This window comes from Narcine bancroftii, chromosome 6 (assembly GCF_036971445.1).
Source record: "Narcine bancroftii isolate sNarBan1 chromosome 6, sNarBan1.hap1, whole genome shotgun sequence".
NCBI lineage: Eukaryota > Metazoa > Chordata > Chondrichthyes > Torpediniformes > Narcinidae > Narcine > Narcine bancroftii.
Window position 1 is genome coordinate 24,123,206 of NC_091474.1, and position 25,728 is coordinate 24,148,933.

The 25,728-nt window shown below is 40.0% G+C and overlaps 3 protein-coding genes across 15 annotated transcripts in view; 1 reads left to right on the forward strand and 2 right to left on the reverse strand.

The window, feature by feature from the left end:
- The window catches only part of LOC138735828 (E3 ubiquitin-protein ligase Itchy-like), a 110,090-nt gene extending 94,427 nt beyond the window's left edge, over positions 1-15,663 (reverse strand). For 5 of the 7 annotated variants that reach the window (XR_011339957.1, XM_069884312.1, XM_069884314.1 and 2 more), the window contains exon 1: positions 15,512-15,663. The gene's annotated coding sequence lies outside the window, so the exon portion shown is untranslated. Of the gene's footprint in view, positions 1-14,130; positions 14,305-15,511 lie in introns of all 7 variants that reach the window. The other 2 variants (XM_069884311.1, XM_069884313.1) reach the window with 2 other exon arrangements.
- LOC138735831 (uncharacterized) overlaps positions 13,897-25,728 on the forward strand; it is a 34,139-nt gene continuing 22,307 nt past the window's right edge. For 2 of the 5 annotated variants that reach the window (XM_069884320.1, XM_069884321.1), the window contains exons 1-2: positions 15,332-15,824; positions 20,361-20,510. In XM_069884320.1, the coding sequence (XP_069740421.1) occupies positions 15,520-15,824; positions 20,361-20,510 (455 nt within the window). In that variant the 5' untranslated portion in view covers positions 15,332-15,519. Of the gene's footprint in view, positions 14,011-15,331; positions 20,611-22,080; positions 22,406-25,728 lie in introns of those variants that run through there. The other 3 variants (XR_011339959.1, XR_011339960.1, XR_011339958.1) reach the window with 3 other exon arrangements.
- Positions 22,354-25,728, reverse strand: part of gss (glutathione synthetase) — a 59,523-nt gene continuing 56,148 nt past the window's right edge. For all 3 annotated transcript variants that reach the window (XM_069884319.1, XM_069884316.1, XM_069884317.1), the window contains one exon: positions 22,354-25,043. In XM_069884319.1, coding sequence (XP_069740420.1) covers positions 24,920-25,043 — 124 coding nt within the window. In that variant the 3' untranslated portion in view covers positions 22,354-24,919. The remainder of the gene's footprint in view (positions 25,044-25,728) is intronic.

The following is a 25,728-nucleotide window of genomic DNA, read 5'->3' on the forward strand; positions in this document are numbered from 1 at the left end:
AGATTTCACCCCAAAACTTGGAGTCTGATACAGATTTGGGTATGGGTTGAACTTCGGAGTTGTATACCATTTGAGAAAATTACATAATTTAAAAGATACATATTATATATTCTGGAAGATATGGTGCCCATATTTACAAAGTGTGGGTGTGAATATTTAAATGAAGCTCTGACATTCCCTTTCTCTTTAAGGACTCAGTATATTAAAAGAAAATTTAAATAACAAGTGCTCCTGTTGAGGGTCTCTTGTCCTTTTTCTCTTTTTCTTTACTAAAGGGATGGGGGGGGGGAGAATTTCTTTATTTTTTATTTTCTTTTTATAAATGCCACAAGTATTTGGATTTGATTTGTATTATGTGAATTCTTTGTTTTAAATTTACGAATAAAATTTATTAAAAAGATTTCACCCCAAAATGTGCCGCTTGATAAAACTGGGAGAAATATTGGAAAATCTGAACAACTGTCTCCAATATGAACATGACAAAAACTTCTTTGCATCACCTATCTGATAACAGGCTGCACATATCCAGCCTGCTAATTATTTCAGCATTTTATGTTCGTTACACCACCAGAGGTGCACGGTGGACACTGAGATTGCTCTCAGTTGAGCAATCCACTCATTCCCATCCCTCTGCTCCATCCCTGCAGCTTTGCAGATCACCAGGCTATCCAACTACCTTTTGAAAGTATGATGGTACTCCCATCATCATTACCGGCTCTCCGTGCCAGATCATAATCAATCTCTAGCCCCTTTCACATTTGCGTCCCACTCAATTGGCCGTTTAGTGTCCTGGGATAGGAAAGTGGATTTGACTTTTCACACTTGACCACTCCTAACTGGGACACTTGCAAGGAGCCATCCCTGGTGTTAGGGTTGAACTACCAGTGACATCGTGACGCATCGAGCGATGCTGGACCTGCCCAAAATCCTAATCAATGTATTATGATCTTGTATTTGAACAAAATTAATCATGCCTAATTATAACATAATTAAGCTTTGTGTACAGCACAGTACAAGCCCTTCAGACCCTGTTGTCGTACCGACCTATATAAACCTTTATACGGGACCATGGAAAAGTGCTAGCAACAAATAGCAATAATGGACAATTTTTAAACAGGGTGGGGAAGTTGATAGTGCTATAGTGCACAATTTATACAATGTAGGAAAGTTTGTAGCACGTTAGAGCACAATTTATATAGCATGGGAAAGATAGTAGCACTATTGCATGCAATTTATAAATAACCGTGGGGAAAGTGAAGGCAGACCTTCCCTCCCAGAATGGCGTGCAGAAGAAAAAGGGCTATATGCAAGCATTCTGGGAAGTCAAGTTCACCACTGCTTTTTCCCACGGTCTTTATAAATTGCGCGCTATCAACTTTCCCACAATTTTTAAAAATTGTCTGCTATTGATCACTATTAATTTCCTCTCGCTCGCTGCAACTTTCCCACGGCAAGGTTTTGTACCTTCATTTTAATCTTTTCCTTCATGTTCCTGCACTCATGCAAAAACTTTCAATCCCACAATGCAATTGCCTGTTTCACACTTGAATGATTGCAACACCAGCATCTGCAGACATCAGAGACCGTACTAGGGGGTCAAGGCTGTCAATCCCCAACATGAGATGATGTCATCTGACACCAGCATTGATCTGATTTTGCTTTCACACTAGACACTTTAAAGGTCAATTGGCTATTAATTCCTGGGATCACTTGCCAGTATGAAAGGGGCTTCTGCTTCAAAAGAGCTCATACCTGTCCTTGTAAAACCTGCCCCCCCCCCCCACCCCAACCCAGTCCTTGAACTCTTTGTAAGCAGCTTCTCTCACTACCTTATCTGGAGCAACGATGATCAAACTTTCCTGTTACCTCACTGAAACATTTTTACTGGTTCAAAAGAATACATCTCACAAGGTGAAGGGCTCGTGGGATAGTGAAATACATTAGTATGAAGAGAGAGGAATCTTGTATATTAGAATAAACAATAAATAGATTTCTTTCAGATTGGTAAAATATAACTAGTAGAATGCCTTAAAATCAGCTTGAGCCGTGAATACTTAGACCTTATGGCACAAGAAACAGCCATTAGTCCACACTGAACAAGAATCAACCTCTTGGTCCTTAGCCCTGAGGGTTGTATCTTTTCTGTGAATGACGTAAATGTGAAAGGGATTTTGCCTCACCTCACTTTTCTGCAGAGTGTTCCAGATCACCACCACTCATTAATTAAATCCCTTTCTTAAAAACATTGTTAGAACACTTACTTTGGCTTGGCTTCGCGGACGAAGATTTATGGAGGGGGTAAAAAGTCCACGTCAGCTGCAGGCTCGTTTGTGGCTGACCAGTCCGATGCGGGACAGGCAGACACGATTGCAGCGGTTGCAAGGGAAAATTGGTTGGTTGGGGTTGGGTGTTGGGTTTTTCCTCCTTTGCCTTTTGTCAGTGAGGTGGGCTCTGCGGTCTTCTTCAAAGGAGGCTGCTGCCCGCCAAACTGTGAGGCGCCAAGATGCACGGTTTGAGGCGTTATCAGCCCACTGGCGGTGGTCAGTGGCAGGCACCAAGACACTAATCTTATATAATTTAGTTTAAGGGAGTATGACAAATGACTACCAACTCATTTGAAATGGGGTACTTCAGTACTTGAAGATATTGTACAACTGTGATCCCTCATAATGAGGGATCCTAGCCTCACAGGCTAGGAAAATTCATTTACCTGTCATCTACTAATGCCCATAGGTGCCAGATACCAGGGATTTTACTGTAATCAGCGAGGGGAAGGGACGAGGGCAGAGGAGTCTGCCTTACAGTAGGCAACTGTATTATTATGAGTTCTGTACTACTATATGAAAATAAAGGAATCTTGAATATAGCCATTGTCTTGTCGTCCTTCCAGCTTGAGGTCCATGAATGCAAATCGAGCTCATTTTCAGGCACTGGAATACATAACCTTTACTGTCAAAATAAATCGAAAAGATGTTTTAAGAACAAAGCACTGAAGAGTAATCAAGAGTAGAGTCTATTCGGCACTGTAAAGGTAACCTACATACCATGGACCCCATTGCTATCCTTGATGAACACTCGCTAGATGGCTTTAGAAAAGAAAGCGATGATTAAGGAGGAAGTGTAAAATACTGCATTGGAAAACACAAAAAAAGAGGGCATTGAGGGGTTAGGGTTACACTTTGGAAGTGGTAAATAATGGCTCCCCTTCCCACCAAAGTCACATGTTTTAACAGTGCCCCAAAATACAGGGGTTCTGGAGCAGAATCTTTAGCATATTTTCCAAAATATTTAAAGTTAATTTGCAACCCTGCCAGTTGACTTCAATATTTGGAATCTCTGACAACTCCTTAAATTCCCTGCAGAAAGACGCAATAGCATTTACGTCCCTATTAGTCAAGTGTCTAATCTTGTTACACTGGAAGACTGATAGAGGTCCTTTTAATACACAATGGAGAAAATAAACATACACATTATAAGGGTCCAATGGAAACTTTTTCCATATTTTTTTCTCCAAATTACAAGTGCTTACAGAGTAAAAGACCAACTGTGAGACGGTTGTACCAGTACAATCGTTAATATACCAATAATAATGTCAGCACCTGTGCCAAGGGAGTGGGGGCTCTGGGCGTGTAGCTGAGGATGTGTGTGAACGTTTGTGTATGTGTGTTGGTTTTTAAAAAAGAGAATAGGAGCATCTGTATAATGTGCACAAAGTTGTTTTTGATGCTCAATAAATATATTTTGGGGGAAAAAAAGTGGTGAATCACCAGTCATGGATGAGAAATGTTGGAGTCAGGGGAAAAAAGATATTCTGAATTTCATGCTTCAATCATGCTTCTATATCAGTAGTACCAGAAGAATAGAAAAATGCTGAATCTACATTTTAAAAATAAAAATAACAGCAACTAGTTTCATTTCAGTAACAAAGGACATACAGGAATTAATGTTGAGGAACAATATAAACCTTCCTTTAAAAAGACATGTTAATCAAAGACAGTCATCATGTATTTGTTAAGGAAAGGTCATATCTGACTAACTTGATTGGAATGTTGAGGAAGTAACAAAGTATGCTGATGAGGGCTGTGCATCTGATTAAAACCTACAGGGACCAGCAAGGCTTCTGAAGAAGTCCTGCGTGGCATGCTCATTATAAAATTAAGGGAGTGGCAAAATGGGACCAAAACGGTCTCGTGGGTGCTGATATGAACTTCTTTGGTGTCAGGAAAAATGTTATCAGTAGGCTCCACAAAGCTCAGCATTGATATCTGCTTTTTAATTAGGCAGTCATACAGCGTTGAAACAGGCCCATCGGCCCAACTTCCACACACAGATCAAAATGTCCCCCACCTACCAGCATTTGGCCAATATCACTCTAAACCCATCCTATCCATGTGTCTGTCCAATTTTTTTCTTAAACATTGCAATTGCACCTAATTCAACCTCTGGCAGCCCATTCCATACATCCACCACGCTCAGTATTAACCCTCAGGTTCCTGTTAAATCTCTCCCTTCACCTTTAACCTATCTCAACTGGTTACTCATTCCATTACTCTGGCCACCTGATCTATTCCTCTCATGATGTTGTACATCTCTATGCGGTCCAAGGAATAAAGCCCTCCCCCTCTCAACCTTTCCATCAAGCTCAGGTCCCCGATTCCTGGAACATCCACAGAAATCTTCTCTGCACCCTCTCCAGCTTGACAACATCTTTCCAATAGCATGGTGACCAAACTGATCACAATATTCCAAATACAACTGCACGTGACTTTCCAATGTCGGTACTCAGACCAATGAAGACCAATGTGGAGAAAGCCTTTTTGACCACTATCGATCTGTGATGGCATTTTCAAGGTACAGTAAAATCTCCATTATCCAGAATTCAATCAACTGAAAATTCAAAGAACCAGCAAATTTTTTGAGGAAAAAAAATTCAAATGAATAAGACTCAGCAGACGAACCCGCGAGGAGCACAGACTTAGTTGTACAGGTGCAGGTTTGCTCCTCTAAACTTGCAATGCTCCTCTATGTGCACACATTCGCTTTGCTGTCGGCACTTGCGTGGACATGAGAAGAGCCAGCCGATGCCACTGGGGAAACTCTCCCAAAGTGTCTCCCTATCCCTGCCTAGTAAGAGTCTTTATTTTTATTAGTATTAGGTATATTAGAAAGCTCTTATCTGTAAACTTGGGGGAGGTTAATTATGATGGCAATATCGTTAGCAGAGCAGCTAGCACCATGCTATTACAGTGACCAGGGTTCAAATTTAAATTTTGTAAGTTACGGGAATTACCTGATTAAAGTGAACTTTACATAATTAAAGACTACAATACTGATTTTTTTTTCCAAAGTACATTACATTTTACACTATCTCGTCTTTTAAGTGGTGTATTCTTAATGCAGTTGTATTAGTTACGTATTGGAAGAGTGAGTCTCGGTCAACGGGAAAATTCGCCTATTTGGCATTTGCGATCTCCATAGGTGCCAAGTAATGGGGATTTTACTGTACAATGTACCTGTACTTCAAGATTCCTTGACTCTAACACACTCCCCAGATCTGTGCCCCTATTAGGCCTCCCAAAATGCAACACCTCACATTTCTCTGTATTAAATTACATCAACCATTCCTCTGCACACCTGCCAACTGATCAAGATCCTGCTGCAATCTTTGGCATCCATCCTCACTTTCTACAATAGCACTTCAGTGACATCCGTAAACATGCTAATCATTCCATGTACTTTTTCATCAAAATCACTGAAATGGTTGACAGACAGTAATGGGCCCAGCGCAGTACCTTGGAGCATATTACTAGTCACAGGCTCCCAGTGTGAAAAATAACCTTCCATCACAACCTTCTTTCTTTTGTGAAACGAATTTTCTATCCAATCTGCTATCTCACCGTGGATTCTATGCGATCTAACTTTCCTGTGCAGCCTACTGTGCGGAAACATTGAAAACCTTGCTGAAATCTCTGCATATATCCCTAGTTTGGCCCTCTTGTTGGCCACATCTTCAAAAAAATTCAATTGGATATTGAGACATGACCTCTCCGTTACAAAACCATGCTCATTATCCCAAATCAGTCCTTTTCCATCCAAGTACATGTACATTTCTGCCTCAGAATGTGCACTAGTGATTTACTAACTACAGCTCATTGGCCTGCAGTTCGCAGAATACATGGAAGGAGAATCAGTAAACATATTTCTCATGAAAAAAAAGGATTGGCAGGCATGAGGAAAGTTTTTGAGTTCAGGAACCATCAGATGGTTTCATCAGTCGGATAGAAAAGTGGAACAGAGTGACAACGAGGCAAAGGAACATACAATAAATAGCAGAATCTAGGCAGAGTGCAAAAACAGATCACCTTGCATTTATGTCCACAGTTTGAACATTAATGGTAGCAGAACAACCGATGAGGTAGTTAAAGATGTAAAATGACATTTTCTTTGCTAGTCCAGGAACAGAATATATACTGCTAAAATTTTGTTAAAGCAAGATTAAGAATTGGGTTTTGTTCCGGTGGCCTTGTTACTGGAAAGATAGGATTGAACTAGCAAGAGCACCAAGAAGAATTACATCATTGGATAAGTGCAGCTTTGAAGCAGTGTAGACTAAGAGGTGACTTTATTGCATTATTAAAATTATGCACAGCCTAAGTACAAGTTGGAGGGTCCTAGTTTTCTGAGCATGAAGGTCAAAATCCAAGAGGCAGATATTTAAAGTCATTGACAAATGGACACAAAAAAATGTTTACTTCCACCCAGTGCATTTCACTGCTCGAAACCATCATCACAACTTAATAAATGGCTGGATGTGGTCACAAGGGGCAGGGATGAAATGAAAGAAGGGCTGTTTTTTCTAATATGTACAGGCACAATGAGCAAATAATTTCGTTCAGATTTATATATTTTCACTGGTCCTGCCCTGAACTTACAATGACCTCTTTGGAGTGCAGATCAGAGCCATTCGGTTTTTAACATGATGAGCAGTCTGCGTGGAATCAAGAGTAAAAGCTTAAAGCAAAACATACAGAGGTGGATCATAAAGTGGAATTCACTGCTTTTGAAGACAAACAAAGCTATCAGAAGTAAACTAGAATAAAAATAATTAGCATGAATATGAAAAAAGAGTGGGGGAATGGGACAACTCCAGAAGTAGATGACACAGACTCAACAGCCCAAATGGCCCTCACCTATACCTTGATAATACAATAAATTATGTATTAAATGAACATCAAAGCAGTGAAGTGTACCAATATACACTGAAGCACATTTCAAGGATACAATCCTTTCTGGAGTGAGAAAGTGCTCATAAACCCAGGTTGGATCTGTTTTGGTCATGTGACCAAAAGGTCACTTGATAGAGGTATTCAATTACTAGAGGCATAAATAGGAGAGCCAGATTTTTGAAGATACTGAAAAACTGGCATTTAGCTAATACAATTTATAAAAAATTTACGGACAAAGGGAAGTAGGGATAAGCTACAACAGGTCAGTGAGTCTTGCATCAGTGGTGGGAAAATAATGGAAGGGATTCAGAGAGGAAAGATCTACCTGAATTTAGAAAGACAATGGCTGATTAGGAATAGTCATGTCTCAGGAATTCAAATGAGTTTTTTGAAAAATAAACCAAGGGCAGCATGGTAGGCGTAGCTGTTAGCACACCTTTACAGCACCCAGCGATTGGGACCAGATCAGGGTCCTGCGCTGTTTGTATGTTCTCCCTGTGTCTCTGTCGGTTTTCCCTGAGGGCTCCAGTTTCCTCCCACCATTGAAAAACGTACCAGGGACGTAGGTTAGTGGGGTGTAAATTGGGCAGCACAGACTTGTGGGCCAAAATTGACCATGCTGTATATCTAATATTTTTTAAATTAAAAAAGATTTAGGAGGGAAAGATGGTAAATGCTGTCTCTGTAGACTTTAACAAGGATTTGGACAAGGGACCATATGTAGATTGTTCAGGAAGGTTAGATCACAAGAGATTTATGGTGAGCCAGTCTATTGGTTAGAAAATTGGCTTGCTGGATGTAATAGAAGTAGAGGGTTGGGTTTTTTCCCAGAATGAAGGTGTGTGATCAGTGTTGTGCTGCTTGGATCAGTGCTGACTGATCTATGGTTCGGTGTGTATATTAATAACTTTGGACAGAATGCAAGTGGAATGATTAGCAGGTTTGCAGATGGCACAAACATTGATGGTGCGGTGGAAAGTGAAGGAATTTGAACAAGGTTATAATTGAATAGTGTTACGAGCCCAGAGGGCCCCAAAACCCAGCAGCAATAGATATTCACCAAGACAAATTTAAACAAAAATTGCTTTTAATTATCTTTAAACATGAAAATAGAATCAAACTTTAACTTATCACTATTGACTTACTTAACCCCCTTCTAATTCTAACCGCATGTATCTAATGTGTGTGTAAGTTTAGAAAAGTTCTTGGTTCACAGTCCAATCTCACTTCTCATTCCTCCAAGTTCACTGGTTGCAGGCAATTCTTATGCTGTGCACAGAATTTAACATTTATAAAGTTCAACAGGCTTTGGTGCTTGACAGGTAAATGGTAACCACTCAGGAAGTTTCTTGTCGGTTTTCAGAGAGAGAGATTTGTTGTTCCAGGACATCCACAACTGATTCCTTTTTAATCAGCCACTCCAGTGACATGCTGATGAAACTTTCCCCTTCAGGGTTCTCAGATGATAACCTCTTTCTTTCAGGTCAACACTGAGTTCCTTTTTTGTTTTTCTTATTCCAAGTGAAATATTAGATAGCCAGTCCTCTCCTCTGGCATGAACCTCTGGGCTTTGACCAGGCATTCTTCAAAATGGGGCTTTCCACAAGCTTGCCAGCTTGTCCTGTCCCAGTCCAAGTTGCCTCTGATGGCTGTAACACTGTAGAATGATCTTTCTCTCTCTGAAAGATTGTTCGACTCTCTCTGCTGGAGCCGAAATGTCTAGCATTAGCAGAGCTCCAGTATTTCAAATAAAATCTGTTTTAAAGTGTTTGTATGTAACCTACTCTAAAATACTTTTCCCAATTTATCTCCCAAAAACCTATCTATCTACTCTGACACAATAGCAATCAACTATGAAAATGGACAATTGCAAGGGTACTTTATGTCTTAAATATGTTGTCGTACATTAAGTGTAATAAGAGAAAATTAAGAGATGAAAATGGGGAAATGGGGGATGGAGGTGGCGAAGAGGTGGAAAAGAGGTGTATGCAAGATATAAGATGGCCATGTTGAACAATATGACTATAAACATTAATGGAATATATAACCAAATTAAAAGAGGCTACTAAATTTATTGAAGGAGAAAAAAAATAGATATAGCATTTGTGCAGGAAATGCATCTAACTGAAGCGAACATAAACTAAAGAGAGACTGGGGAGGACACGTAATGGCAGCATCCGAGAATTCAAAAGCTAGAGGTGTAGACATACTAGTTAACAAAAATGTACCAATCAAAATAGAGAAGGAAATAATAGATCCGGCAGGGAGCAATGGAATGATAAAGTGTCAGATATACTCAGAATTTGCTCAATATATATGCACCTAATGAAGAGGATCAAAAGTTTTTGCAGGATTTTTTTTTGAAGATTGTAGACACACAAGGAAATATATTGATAGAAGGGGATTTTAACCTTGATTTGGACCGAATGTTGGATAAAATTGGACAAAAGACAATAGAATAAAGTAGCCAAATTTATGGTTAAATCAATGCAGGAAATGGAGGAGGCATCACCCAAGAGAGAAGGAATTTTCATATTATTCGAGTAGGCACAAAACTTACTCAAGGATTGATATGTTTTTGTTGTAGGCCCATATTCAAGGGAGAGTTAGGAAAACTGAGTATAAAGCTAGACTACTATCTGATCATTCACCCCTGTTATTAGCAATAGAACTAGAGGACATCCCACCAAGAACATATAGATGGAGGTTAAACTCCAAGCTACTTAAAAGACAGAAATTTAGGGAGTTTATTGAATGCCAAATTAAAACATATTTTGAAATAAACACAGGATCAGTGAAAGACAAATTTATATTATGGGATGTAATGAAAGCCTTCATTAGAGGGCAGATAATAAGTTATGTGACTAAGATGAAGAAGGATTACAATCGAGAAATAGAGCAGTTGGAAAGGGAGATAGTAAGTACAGAAAAGGAACTAGTAAAATGGGATGATATAACGAAAAGGAGAGAATTGGCGGACAAAAAAATTAAATACAAAACATTACAAACTTACAAGGTGGAGAAGAACATAATGAAAACAAAGCAAAAGTATTATGAACTGGGAGAAAAAAAACCCAAAATATTAGCCTGGCAACTTAAAACAGAACAAGCTAAAAGAACGATACTGGTGTCAAGGAAAAAGGGCAAACAAATTACATATAATTCAACAGAGATTAATGAAACTCACCAGTATTGCATCATTTACTTAATACATGAAAGAAGATCCACTTAGAAAGTAAAAAAAATGAATTATCAAATACCAAAATTATTATTGACGCAAAATCCACTAATCCCTTTTACAATAGACAACCTTTCCTTTAGAGAATGGGAGAGAAAAGGAATCAAAAGAATAGAAAACTGTTTTATGGGAAATAATTTATTAACATTTGAACAGTTGAAGTACAAATATGGAATAACTCATGGTACAATGTTTGCATATCATCAACTGAAAGCTTATTTAAAGGATAAATTGGGAAACAGCTTGAGATTACTTGAAGGAAGCAGCTTTGAATAAGTGACTACAGACACAATAATAATTAAAAGATTTATAACCAACATGTACATTAAGCTACAGGGAAAATGAAATAAACTATAAACCTAAGCAGAAGTGGGAAAACGATCTAAAAATAAAGATAAAAAATGAAAAATGGGAAAAGTTATGTTTTGGAACTAGGAAGAATACAATAAACACAAGGTTACGCATGATACAGTATAATTAGTTTCACAGGGTATATATTACTCCTCAAAAATTAAAAAAAATGGGATTCAACATTATCGGATAGATGTTTTTGCTGTAAGGAGGAAATGGGAACAACATTACATGCAACTCGGGCATGTACGAAAGTGAATACATTTTGGGAAGAATTAAATCAGATACTAAATAAAATTACAAAAAACAACATACCAAAAAAACCAGAGATATTTCTTTTAAGTAACACAAGTAGAGAATTAGGCCTCAAATTGCAAAAAAAAAAATCATTATGATAGCCTTAGCGATAGCAAAAATATGTATAATGTCAACTTGGAAAATGGAAGAGAGAATGAGAATACAGCAATGGTACATGGAAATGAATAAATGTATTCCATTGGAAAAAATAACATACAATTTAAAAGATAAAGTCACAATGTTTGAACAAACTTGGGAACCATACATGGAACATATCAGAGAGAACTTGCCTACAACCTCCATCCCCTAAAATGAGAATGAAAATGATAAGACGACAAAATGACTAGATTCAGTGTGTAATAAATAGATGATGCATTTTTCTTGTTTATTTTCCTTTGTGTGAAAATATTGTTTTATGGTTTTATTGTATTGTATATGTTGAATATTTATGGGTTTTGGAAGGGGGGGTAGAGGGGAGGGAGGGAAGGGAGGGGGGGGAAAGGGGAGAAAAGACCACTGTGTAAATTTAATGAGAAACATTTGTACATATTTTGGTTGATATGGTTCATAGTGTGAAAAATTAAAAAAAAATATAAATTAAAAAAACTATGAAAAAGGACAAAGGAACAGCAGATGGAATTTAACTCTGAATAAAATATTGCATTACGGGAATTTGAACCAGGGCAGGGAATGCACAGTGAATGTTGGAGTCCCAGGTAGAGTTTTTGAGGGGCCATACTTAGTTCTGTGAAATTGGTAACAGATAAAGACGGAAGTTGGCAGGCAGGTGTAATTCACGTCTGCATAAACATGATGGGTCAAAGGGCCTGTTTCTATGGTGATTTAAATTTAGACAAATAGGCTGTGATGCCAAATACACATAATTAACCCACTCCCAGCACTGGAAATATCTTCTCCATATCCACTCTATCCAACCCGATTAATATTCAGTTTTTTTTTAAAAAGATCCCTCATCCTTCTAAACTCCAGGGTCATCAAACACTCTTCATGCATTAACCATCTCATCCCAGGGTCATTCTGAACACCCTCCAATGCCAGCACATCCTTCCTTAGATATGGGGCCCAAAACTGGTCACAATACTCCAAATGTGGTCTGACCAACACCTTGTAAAAAGCCTCATGATATATTAAGCTTTGTAGTCTGGAGTTGGTGCTGTTACTTTATTATGACACCAGATAGTGAGGAAAAACAAAGGAAATGTATATTTTAAAATTCAATGAAGCTATGAGAAGATTAACAATCATGTGTTGATTGGTGTACTATTAACAACAAAACACAAGTAAAACCTGGCTGAACAAAATCTACTTCTTCCTGAGGACTGCTCTCCAATTTCATCAGATTTGGTTTGATGAAATGTAACATCAGGATAGGACAGTAATTCCAGAAAAAGATAGACCAGGGAAAACTTTAAGGCAGTTAATCATTATTACTGGTTAACAATTGTCAATGTGAAATTAATTTTACCAGAGGCAAAACAGTCTTTTGAGTAATGCAAACATCCTTACCTCAACTGCAAGAGAAATACTAGGATTCTAACAAGCTATAATTTATATTACTTAGTGTTTTACCTCATATGCAAACAGTGCAGATGTCTGCAAACAAATTATTAATTTTTCATATTGATTTTCATTTAGAAAATCTGGGCACATTACAGCCTCTAGACTTAATACGAAATTCTTCAATTTCCAATAGCTCACTTTAGTTGTTGGCCTATGATACTGATTGAGTTTCTTCCTCATCTCTGTTAATATATCCTAGGTGGACTTCAGGAGGTTGCCAGGAGAACAGGAACAAATCCTCATTGAGGGGTCAGCAGTGGAAAGGGTCAAAAAATTCTGAGTGTCAACATCTCCGATGATCTGTCCTGGGGCCTCTATCTCAATGCAATCATGAAAAAGGCTCGCCAGTGGCTATACATTGTGAGGAGTTTGAGTAGATTCGGTACATTACCAAAGACTTGAAAATTTCTACAGTGGCGAGCACACTGGCTAGTTGCATCACTGTCTGGTATGGAGTTGTTAATTCAGCTTGCAATATCACAGGTACCAGTCTTCACTGTATCGAGGACATTTAAAAGAGGTGGCACTTTGAGAAAATACCCTCCATCCTCAGGGACCCCCACCCTCTTCACTCTACTTCCATCAGAAAAAAGGTACAGAAGCCTGAAGATGAGCACTCAGTGGCACAAGGACAGCTTCTTCCCCGCTGCCATCAGATTCCTGAATGATCAATGAACCAAAGACTTTTTGTGTACTATTTTTATTTATTGTTGTATGGTGATTTATATAGTTTGCACTCTGACACTGCTACAAAACAATGAATTTTGTGACGTTCATGACAATAAATTCTGATTCTTATTTGCAGCACATTACAATTCTTCATCATCCTTTAACTGCTCGATTGACAACTCATCCCCACAATAACATATCCTTAACCCTTTGCAATATTCCCTTTGTCTGACCCATCCGTCTCACATCTCTGCAACTTTAGTCCAATTTCTCTTTTTCCCACTTCTGAAAGTCCTCACCCTGAAACTTAAGCACTTCTTTTCCCCCCCACAGATGTTGCTAAACCTGCTGAGTGCTTCTAGTATTTTCTGGTTTTGTTTCAGATCAGTATCTACATTTTTTTTTGATTTTCAGATGCACACTGATTAGTTTGTTGGTGGAAAAATGTTTAAGACAACTGTAAACACTCATCAGTACAAGAGCTATCATTTAAAAGACCTTAAAATGAACATTAATACAAAGGGTACTTTTTTACTTGCATGTACCGCACCGCTAACAATAGTCAATAGCTTGTTGAGGTTTCATGGATATTGAATTGTTACAGTTCAGGACAACATTTGAATCCACTGATCTACATGACAATTTAAGGTGAGAATATGGTTTCTACCAGAAATGAAAGTTTAAAATCTTTTTTATTTAATAATTTAAAAATACAACCTTGCTTCAGTAAAGAAATTTCAGCAAACAAGGATGATATAAACAATGTACCTCTGTTACATGTTCTGTCAAAACAGTTGGTAGTTTTCTGTGATTTATGCATGTTCTCTCAAAATGCAACCAAAACTGATCCTCTCATTTGTTATGGTGGAATCTTCCAACGGATGCATTTGCCTACAAACTGGACTCCTCAATTCAGAAGGCTTAAACACATTTTCAGATATTCTGAAAACGGAACAGGTTCTAATCAAATGCATATTTTCTGCTTCCTTATTGTAAAGCAAAACTAGTAATAAGACTAGGAACATAAATATTTATCCTTGTTATCCACAAGTAGAAATAGCTAATCTAACATGAACCAACTATTTTAAGGTCAGCACAGTTCTGTTCCATTTTAATGTGAAATACATTTTTTTTTAAATTTGTAGTGGCATAATGATAATTGTAACATAATGTCCAACAATATCTTAGAAGTATAATCAGATAAAATTTGACTTTCGACATGATAAGAATCCTTGTCTTAAATCACAAGCTTTCATACATGACACATTAAACATTTTCAAAATGAAATTATTTTCAAGATCTGTTTCAGGAATGAAACGATTGTAATTGCAAGGATTTATGCTAAAGAAACCAAGGTTATTTTTGTTAGAAGATAAAGTGTAGACAGGTTCATAAGGCGAACCATAAAAAGCTGTTCCAAAAGTGCATGGTTCAACTCGTGGGGAGAGGAGTTTTAATAGAGAAAAAAAACTTTAAGACAACTGTTTATGATCTGTAGTAAAAGCACAATGCTGGAAAATTCAGCAGGTCAAACAGTGTACTTAATATAACAAAGTTAAACAACGTTTCGGGCTTAGCCCTTCATCAAAGTTATGATCTGGAACTCTGCAGAAGTGATGAAAGAGTTTTCAAAAAAGTATCAGGATAGAAAACTATATGCGGGCAAAGGGGGACAAGTTTGCTTCCCTTGTGCCAAAACGAATCTGAGGCTGCGAAACCTCCAAAAGGCATGAAAACAATACATTAGATTGCTTTCACCAATGAGGGAGTGGGATGCGTGGAAAGAGAGCGACTGGTGCAGATCCTGCCCTTATTACTCGATTAAAGGGTTGGTAACCAGTGCCAAAAGTTGATCGGAAACTTGCCCACATTTCTCCATGAGCAATAAACAAGCCGGACGGGGGAAATGCCAGGCCGACAGCAACGTCACAGCAAGTTGCCCGGCCTGTGGGGAAACATTTGGCAGAGGGGAAAGGCCCAGGGCAGAGGACGAGACAGGAGAGGGAGAGCTGGTCGCCAACCAAGCCACTGCCCGTCGATGAACACCCCCCCCCTCCCACCCCGACCCGGCCGCCCGCCTCACCAACAGGTCCCGTTCCCCGCCGCGCACCGCGACGCAAACACAAGGGCGAACGACAGCGAAATTTACCCGGACCGATGGGGCGACTTTCCGCCGCCTTCCGAGGTCCACGGGGCGGTCGGCGTCCACCTCCTGCCGATGCTCTCGCGCTCCGTCACCGCTCACACCCACCAACTCCCACCCTCCGCCGCCGCCATCTTCCAGCACCAGCTCACGTGATCCGGCTTCCCCACCGAGTCCCGCCCCTGCCGCCGCGCCATTGGTCGGCCGACGTCACCGAAACTGGCCGGCCTTCTTGGTGTGCTGATTGGCCCCGCGCTCACGACACTCATACCTTGTTGCCATTTGGGAACCAACAACTTCTTCCGCATCAGGCGAGCAGGTGAATTGATTCTTTCTTTGCTGGTTAACTAGGGGAACCAACAAGGTCGGGTCAGATACAGCAATGAGCTCTCTGAACCCTTCTCCATTAACAATGGCGTGAAGCAAGGCTGTGTTCTGGCACCAACCCTCTTTTCAATCTTCTTCAGCACGATGCTGAAACAAACCATGAAAGACCTCAACAATGAAGACGCTGTTTACATCCGGTACCGCACGGATGGCAGTCTCTTCAATCTGAGGCGCCTGCAAGCTCACACCAAGACACAAGAGAAACTTGTCCGTGAACTACTCTTTGCAGAGGATGCCGCTTTAGTTGCCCATTCAGAGCCAGCTCTTCAGCGCGTGACGTCCTGTTTTGCGGAAACTGCCAAAATGTCTGGCCTGGAAGTCAGCCTGAAGAAAACTGAGGTCCTCCATCAGCCAGCTCCCCACCATGACTACCAGCCCCCCCACATCTCCATCGGGCACACAAAACTCAAAACGGTCAACCAGTTTACCTATCTCGGCTGCACCATTTCATCGGATGCAAGGATCGTCAACGAGATAGACAACAGACTTGCCAAGGCAAATAGCGCCTTTGGAAGACTACACAAAAGTCTGGAAAAACAACCAACTGAAAAACCTCGCAAAGATTAGCATATACAGAGCCGTTGTCATTCCTACATTCCTGTTCGGCTCCGAATCATGGGTCCTCTACCGGCATCACCTACAGCTCCTAGAACGCTTCCACCAGCGTTGTCTCCGCTCCATCCTCAACATTCATTGGAGCGACTTCATCACCAACATCGAAGTACTCGAAATGGCAGAAGCCGACAGCATCAAATCCACGCTGCTGAAGATCCAACTGCACTGGGTAGATCACATCTCTAGAATGGAGGACCATCGCCTTCCCAAGATCGTGTTATATGGCGAGCTCTCCACTGGCCACCGAGATAGAGGTGCACCAAAGAAGAGGTACAAGGACTGCCTAAAGAAAGCTTTTGGTGCCTGCCACATTGACCACCGCCAGTGGGCTGATATCGCCTCAAACCGTGCATCTTGGCGCATCACAGTTCGGCGGGCAGCAACCTCCTTTGAAGAAGACCGCAGAGCCCACCTCACTGACAAAAGACAAAGGAGGAAAAACCCAACACCCAACCCCAACCAACCAATTTTCCCTTGCAACCGCTGCAACCGTGTCTGCCTGTCCCACATCGGACTTGTCAGCCACAAACGAGCCTGCAGCTGACGTGGACATTACCCCTCCATTAATCTTCATCCGCGAAGCCAAGCCAAAGAAGAATGTGTGTTATGACAGGTTGTGCTTGTGGAACCAAGTGACAATAAACCTGACTTGATAGTGACAGATACTGTCTGGTTTGAACATTTGCAGCACTTTTTGGGTTTATTCCAGATCTATCCTTGTGATCCACTTTTATCTGTCTTTTGAGATGGCTTAGTAAATCACTTGGTTTCTGAGAAAATGGGAAATTGAGCAATAGTTACCCATACAGCCTTTGTTTCTCTAATCTTGTACTCAAGAGCTTGTTCCCCATGGCTCACTATTATCCCAAATATCCGTCTTACAATTGAATATAGTTAACTGGGCAAGAGAATGCTGAAGACTCGCGTTCTTAGAAGATCCTCTCATCTCTAATTGAGCAATGCCTTACTTTGAAACTATGCTCCCCGATTCTAAAAATATCCTCTATGGTTGAGAATATCCTTCCATTAACAGTCCCCTCAGATTATTACAGTTGAATAAGATCACCTCTCACGTATAAAAAGCCACAGCAACATAAACCCAACATAATTCACCCAGAAATCAATAGTGTCTTTCCACTGAAATTCACTGCCTGCTCAGGTGGTGGAGGGAGGCACCATCGGGAAAGAATTGGACAAACACATGGTGAAAAGAGATGTATGATGATGGAGAAAGGGCCAGAGGGTGGAATCAGTGTATTGTTCCAGTAGAGAGTGGGCACAGGCACTCTGCTTTCCTGTCCTGCAACCATCCTCCAATTTAATTATTTGTGAAGCACATGGGGAGACATATTTGAGAAACGAGACGAGGAAATATTTTCTTTTCTGAAGCTGTTTCTCAGCAGCAGCATCACTTGCTTTCTTGGCTGTAAGAATATAGAGGAAAGTGAGAAGAAGAGAGCTATTCCACCACTGATGCAGGGCTTCCATGTGCTTTTGATTCCATTACTTATTGTGGAGATCCCACCAAATGATTTTGTATGTTCATAAAGCCAAGACAAAAGCACGCCGTTTCAACAGTCCTCCTTCGACAATATCTTAGGAAAAAAAACAAGCATGATAAATGTCCTATACATTGCGATATGCTCCTTCCCCCAAAAGGTTGCCTTCCATAACATTATCTTTATCTGTTTCCTTAATCTAATGTAATGCTGTCAGGATTAAAACAGGAAAATGAAAAGGCAGAGATTAATCAAAGATTCGTTGGGATAGTTTATCTGTCTACTTCAAGTTTTTTTTTAAAAGAGATCATTCAATATATTGATGAGGTTCACCTCGATTTCAGTATGGGACCACAGGGGAAAATGGTCCAAAAGATTACAACTCATTGGGATCCAAAATTTGGTTGGTAATAAGAGACAGAAATTGATGGTGAAGAGTTGCTTTTCTGATTGGAAGCTTGTGATCAGCAATGTACCACAGCGATTGGTGTTGGGATACTTACCTTTTTAAAAACATTCACAGTTCTCAATGTAGGAAGAATGATTAGTAAATTGAAACACGAGTCAAAAATTGATGGTGTTGCTGATCTTTTGATCAGATTATAAAATAGAATTTAATCCAGTTGAGCCTGAAGCATTTGAGAGTCTAATAAGGGTAGGTTCAAGTTTATTATCATCTGGTTGTACAAGAAGCTACTGTTTCTCCACCTGTAGGTTCTGGCTCTGATACTCCTAGATCTCCTTCTGTATGGGAGCAGCTGAAAGATGCTGCATGCAGGTTGATAGGGGACCTCAATGATTTTCTAAGCCCTCTTCGAGCAAAAGACCCAGTAGATCACATTGCTGGAGGCGGGATATGACCATTAAAATCCTCAGGAATACTGAGGGACAGGGAGTTCAAGTCCAATGACCTCTGAAGGTGGTGGCACAGGTAGATCATGATGCTGGCCTTCATTAACAAGGAAAGCTGATTATAAAGAGCAAGGAGGTTTTGGTACAACTTTTTAAAAAAATTGGTTAGGCCATGGCTCAACTCTTGTATGTAGTTCGAATTGCTCTGCCATAGGATTGTAATAAAAACACAGAAATATTGGAGGAACTCTGCAGATCTTACAGCATCCATAGGAGGTGAAGGAGGACTCTGGTACAAAATATCAGTTACACATTTTTACCTCCTGTGGATGCTGTGAGGCCTGCTGAATTCCTCCAGCATTCTGTGTTTTCCTGTACTTGAAATTGCAGAATATACATGCCAGGATGTGCTAGGTTTGTTTTCTGTACACCGGAAGAGGCTGAAGGGGATTCTGGTAGGGTAGATAGTAAGAAAGACATTTTTCTCCCATGGCAGAAGTGTCTAAGACCAGATGAAGTCTAGAGGATTGGTGGATTTCTCCTTTTGCACAGGTGGCCTCAATCTGGAATGCAAAACATTTAAATAAGCACCAGGAAGAGAACTTCCATGCCAAAGCTTATAGCTTACAAAGTAAGTGTAGGTAAATGGAATTATTATGGATGGATACATCATGGTTAGCGTGGATTTGATGGTCCAAAGTGCCTGTTTCTGTTCAATGTGACTGTTAGCACTGAGCAGCATAGATGTTTCCTCTCCAGAGAGACCCAAGTATTTCCAGCATGTTGATTTATTTCAAGTTTCTTGCATTCACAATCTGGGATAATAGTGGTGAACTTTGTTGTGCTGCTATCAGGTTACAGGAGTTCAAACAAAAGATGCACAGAATATGCTGAAACAGGAATGAAGAAAGTATATTTAAGTGAAACACAAAAGTCTGCAGATGCTGTGATTGTAGGAAAAACAGATCATAGAAGAACTCAGTAGGTTCGCAGCGTCCATAGGAAGTAAAGTGGGCCAAGTGTTATTCAAATCAGGGTGAAAGTTGGCAGCAAAATGGATAAATAATTACAGTATGATTAAACCGACTTCAATGTTTTGGAAATGTCAGGGAAAGTAGCTAAAAAAGAAAATGCTGTTAAACTTGTTCATAAGGCAGCATCCATGAACTGAAAAATGAGTGCTGTTGGAATTCACTCTGATTTACTACTGACAGAAAAATCCCAATGCAGAATTACTTAAAACCTCATGACAAAAAGACAGAAAATATGAACAGTAAAATATACAGCCACATTCACAAATCTATTTCCACTCCTGCAACTCAGCAGGAAAAACTGTAGTCAAAACCAAGCTCTTTTGAAAATGTAACATCAAGAACCCGCTTTTCTTTATTTCAATTCCCAGGAAATTGCAAAGTGCATTCTAGCTAGCAAGTACTCTATGAAGTGTAGCTACCATTTCCAAGTATATTAAACTAAATTATGTTAATGTAATTATTCCACAGAATTGCATTCGGGTGGACCTTTGAAATCCCCTTATTGAAAATATATCTACAGGGAGCGGCGCTTAAAGACGGCACAGAGAAACAGAGAATCCTCGAGGACCCTTACCATCCAGCCCACAGCACCTTTGAGACACCATCCTCAAGAAAGAGGTACAGAAGCATAAAAACCAGATCGGTCAGGCAAGGTCTCCCACAGACCATTAGACTATTGAAGAATTCTAGAAATCCATAAATTATTTTTATATATTTATTTTGGATCGCTATGTCATTTTTGTGTAGGGTGTAATGTGTCTGAATGTTTGTGCAATATGGTCTGGAGATGCACTGTTTTGTCAGGTTATATGTACTATCAGATGACAATAGACGAACTTGAAATAAAATCCCTATCACAGTCCATCTGTGGTTAACATCAATTGCAATATTAACCCTTGATAACTATGGGGAACACACGACTGCAGCTAACTGTTCAAACCTATGCTTCTTAGATACATTCAAAGTCCCTTCACAAATAATTACTCAATGCAGTATCACTAAATGGGAAAATGCAAATCACACTAGACAATTTCAACCCCCCCCCCCCCAAAAGGTTTGCTTCCTGAAAACAAATTGGGCATTATGATAGACAACTTCAAGCCAAAATCAAAGATAATTTAAGATTTGCTGCATCACTTGGAAGCTGGAGAAGCATTAAAATAACTTTTATTAAATTTAGAATGTTTAATCACATAGTGTACCTCTGAGCCAAGCTTTCAGATTAACTGCACAACAAATATGAGGAGCCCTTTTATCTTGGCCACCAATTTGACAACTGAGGTCGAGCTCATAAGCTTTCTTACTTAATACGTGTTGTTACTTGCTGTGTCTTTGAGCCTTAAACTCACCACAAATGTAACAGAATGAATCGCAGCTGTTGTGACATTGATGAGACATTTCTGTTGCACTGAATCATCCTGAAGACAATAAATGCTATTGTTAATACACTCACAATGCTATTGCCTGAAGAACACATACATCAACATGCATTCAATCTATAATCAGTGTAATACACAGCGTCTATACATGTGAGCTGCTTTTATAGCCTGCTTGCATCTGTCCTAACTAAGCATGCCCAGGCCTAAGATATTTGCATAGTACCTGCACTGAGTGCATGCTCAGGCCTGCTAGGACTGCCCAAAACAGCTTGCGGGCAATGTACTAGTAGACAAAATATGACAGGCAATGTAAAAATAGGTTATATATAATAAATAGTGTGCTATGTGTTATATTTTCATGATCAGCAACCCAAAATTCATAAAATACACCCTAAATTGTTCAGGAAGAAAAATCTTCATTGACCAGCACTGGACTTTGATGTGCTGGCATGGTATCATTAAGTTCTAAAAGCAATATATCGACTGAATGGTGCATCATTGTCAAAGATTATGGGGAGAAGGCTTGTGAATGGGGTTGAAGGAAAAGTACATCTGCTCTGATTCGAATGGCAGAGCACACTCAATGGGCAAAATGGCCCAATTCCAAATATAAAGAAAATCAATGACCAAAGTGCTGGAGGGGTAGCATCATTGGGACTAAAGGAATGGTTGATGTGTTTGAGCCCTTCATCAAGACAATAAGGGGTCTAGCTCCAAACAGTGACCATTCTCAACTGCAAAAAAAAAATTAACCGATGTAGGTACCATGGAGATAATTCTGACTGATTGCTTCACTCTCTGGAATGAAGGTGCCAATGCACAGGACAGGAAGAAACTCCAGTGGGTTGTTAACCTCAGACAGCGACATCAGAGGTATCTACGAGAGGCAGGGGTCTTAAAAAAAAAAAGCAGCCTCTATCCTCCAGGACCACCATCATCCAGGCCATGTCCTCTTCACTCTGCTACCATCGGGAAAAAGGGGTACAGGAGCCTGAAGATGACCACTCAGCAGCACAAGGACAGCTTCTTCCCCTTGGCCGTCAGATTTATAAATGAACAATAAACCACAGACACTGCCTTACTTTATCCTTTTTTTCCCCACTATTTATTTATTTAGAAATATGATTTATAACATTTGCACTGTAATGTCACAAAACAATGAATTTCATAACATGTTTATGACAGTAAATTTGATTGATTCTGACAGAGTGAATAAAGATATCAATTTAGTCAACTATTGAGGCAAGAAAAGCAGCCCCCTACTCAAACGGACAATGTTCCAGTGGTGGCCAATGGGGGGTGCTAGACTATCTAGCAATGGAGAGCCTTCTCTCGGAAAAAAATCTCGACTGTGTTATAAGAGATAGGGTTAGATTTAATGCAAAATCCTATTATTGAACTTTGTCATGAGTGAGGTAACAGAAGGCTGTACCTTGCAGTAGAACAATCCATGCTGTTAATAACACAAAAAACATGGAGTTTAAAATATAAAGATGATAGAGAACTAAATGGGTAGATTGACCTTCTGGTCCATAATGATTCACAACAGAGCAACTCTATCGATACCATTTTTTCTCCCACCACCCACCCCTAACCAATTTCCCTTTAATCCTCCCTCCTCTAACTTATCCCTTTTCGATTTTACTGACACTGAAGGGCAATTTACAGCAGTCGGGTCTTTGGGATGTAGTGAAGAAACCTGAGCACTTGGGAAAAGTCTACACAGTCATGGGGGGGGGCAGGGAAGAGTGTGCAAACTCCACACAGACAACCCCAAGCTCAGGATTAAACCTGGGTCACTGGTGCTGTGGGGTGGTACTGCTAACTGCTGTACGATCATTTCTTAAAATCAGCACGGTCACACAGCATTGAGCAATAAACAAAAAGCAGATGGACACGGAATCCCAGGACTACTATGTTGATAGGTGAAGATCTTTTGTGCAAGTCTACGTTTTCTTTTTGTTGACCTCAATCACCATTTCACCAACTTAACTCCTCTGACCTATTGATGCAGTGCTCAATACAATGAAGATGGATAAAGCAGACTACAGATATTCAAGGCATATTACCATCCAGCACTCTGACATCACTGGCTAGACATAGAGCTAGTGGTTTCAATTCAGTGCTTTAAAAGTATGCATTAAGTTGTTAAATTCTGCTGATCTAATATTTAATTTTTAAGGAATGTACTTTACTGAGACCTTCCCCCAAATATATTGTTTCATACAAAAAACAAATGATCTAGAACCAGAGAACCTTACAGCGCAGAAAACAGGCACTTCTGCTCTGTGCCAAATATTATTCTGCCGAGTCCCACTGACCTGCACCCAATCCATAGCCCTCCTTACCCCTTGTATTCATGTACCTGTTCAAATATTTCAAAAATGTTAAAATTGAGCCCGCATTCACTTCAGCTGGCAGCTCGTTCCACACACCCACCACTCTGTGTGTAAAGAAGTTTCCCCCTAAATCTTTCCCCTTTCACTCATCCCATTTCCTCTGGTTTGTATCTCACCGATCCATAGTGGAAAAAATCTACTTGCATCTCTGAGATTATGATCGTCAGGCTGCAGACATGATGTGATTCAACAAGTCTTAGTGGGCATGAGAAGAGAATCAATTTCCTAAAACTGATCTGAGGGTTGGCCACGTAATGAGTAACGATTTGATGATGGTCATTCACTTTGTCATTGTACCAATAAAAAGCCAATGAAATACAACTAGCATCCAACCAGAAGTTAAAAAATAGCGCTATACACACTGTGTTGTCATTCCATACACACAATATCAACAACTTCCATGACAAAATATTCAGAACAGCAAGAGACAATGCAACTTCAAGAATATTAAAGATCAAGTCAGAGGTTGGCTCAGAGTGCTACCACATCAACAGAGAGTCCTTTCTCTCAGAAGGATGAAGTGGATAGAAGGAAAATGCATTGGTTTAAATCTAGCTTACACCAACAATCCTTTGCTTTGAGAAACCATAGAAATCCATTTATTCATCATGTCCTGAAGTGTTTAACCGTCAACAGATAGGTTCTGACGAGCTGAGACTGCTGGAATGTAAGAAACGAGTGAAACACAGAAATCTGCATATGGTGTGATTGCCAGTCATGCAGCGTACATAGGAGAGAAAATGCCGACGTTTCCGACACGAGCCGTAATTCAAGGAACAGGCAAGGAATTTGCCTATTCCTTGAAAGCCTCAGGTCTGAAACGTGGGCAATACACCTTTATCTCTAGCACGACCAGCTGACATTTTAGTGTAACAAACAATATGCTGGAACTCTGAGGGAGAAAAAGAACAGTAAATATTTCAAGTCAGAATCCATAGCTCAAATTCTGACCCAAAATGTTAACCATTCCTTTTCTCCAACTGATGTTTCTCAACCTATTGAGCTCCTCCTACAAACTGTTGCTTCAGATTCCAGCATCGGCAGTCTTCTGTATGTAACCAGAGACTTTGTGCTTCCTTTCTGAGTTGTGGATTGATTTGATTCACTCCATTTTATTCAAAAACTATAGTTTTGAATCTTTCCCTAAATTATAAGTCAAAATACATCACCATTGCTCCCACTCCCACCTCCACCACCCCAGGAACGAGGGAAAAATTTTTGCTGAATTTCCGTAGCATAACACTGTGGGTCAGATGAAATAGGGTGTGTCCAGAACTGCCACACCAGCAGATACACCTCCATCCGCAAACTCTGTGCTCTTTGTCCGAAGCAGGTGCCCAGCACATATGTTCATGACCAGTCTATTGCAACTCCTGCAAGAAAAAAAAATGCAAGAGTTACTGTCAACAAGAATATTCAAGTTCTCACTATGTCACACACTATCATTTCCCCCAACCAAGTTCACCAGTTAGGTAATTGAAACGAGAGCTGTTTCTCTTTCTTCAGATGTCTAGCCTGCTGGGTTCTCTGCCACGTGTACTGTGGCACAATGAAAAGTCTGTCTTGCAAACAATCCAGCTAGTCAACTCATACGTAGTACAGCAGTTAAAGAGAGTCCAGAGTGCCGTTACAGAGCAAAAGCTCCAGGTGAGAGCATCACCAAACCTGAGAGAAGAGTTAAAAGAACAGTAATCTTGAAAGTGTTACGGCGCAGGGAAGGGGGCAGGTGAGAAAAGCTGCTAGGAGCAGCTTGCAAATTGTCGAAAATGTGAAAACTCGAGGATTCCATTTTATTTCCTTCACTCTGCCACCATCTTCACAGAAAGCAAGAAAAACTGATGGCAATTCCAAGACAACATGCCTCTAGTCATTTTGTTTATTCACGAGAAGTGGATGTCATTTGCAATCCCCAGTATTTTCTGTCCATCCCTGTCCTGCCCTTGAACTGAGGAAGCTGTTCAGGATAATTGCCTCTAATCTCTTTCCCTGAAGGATATCAATGCACCAAATGGGTGTCCCTTGTAATTCCATTAGAAATCCAAATTAGTGAATGCTGCA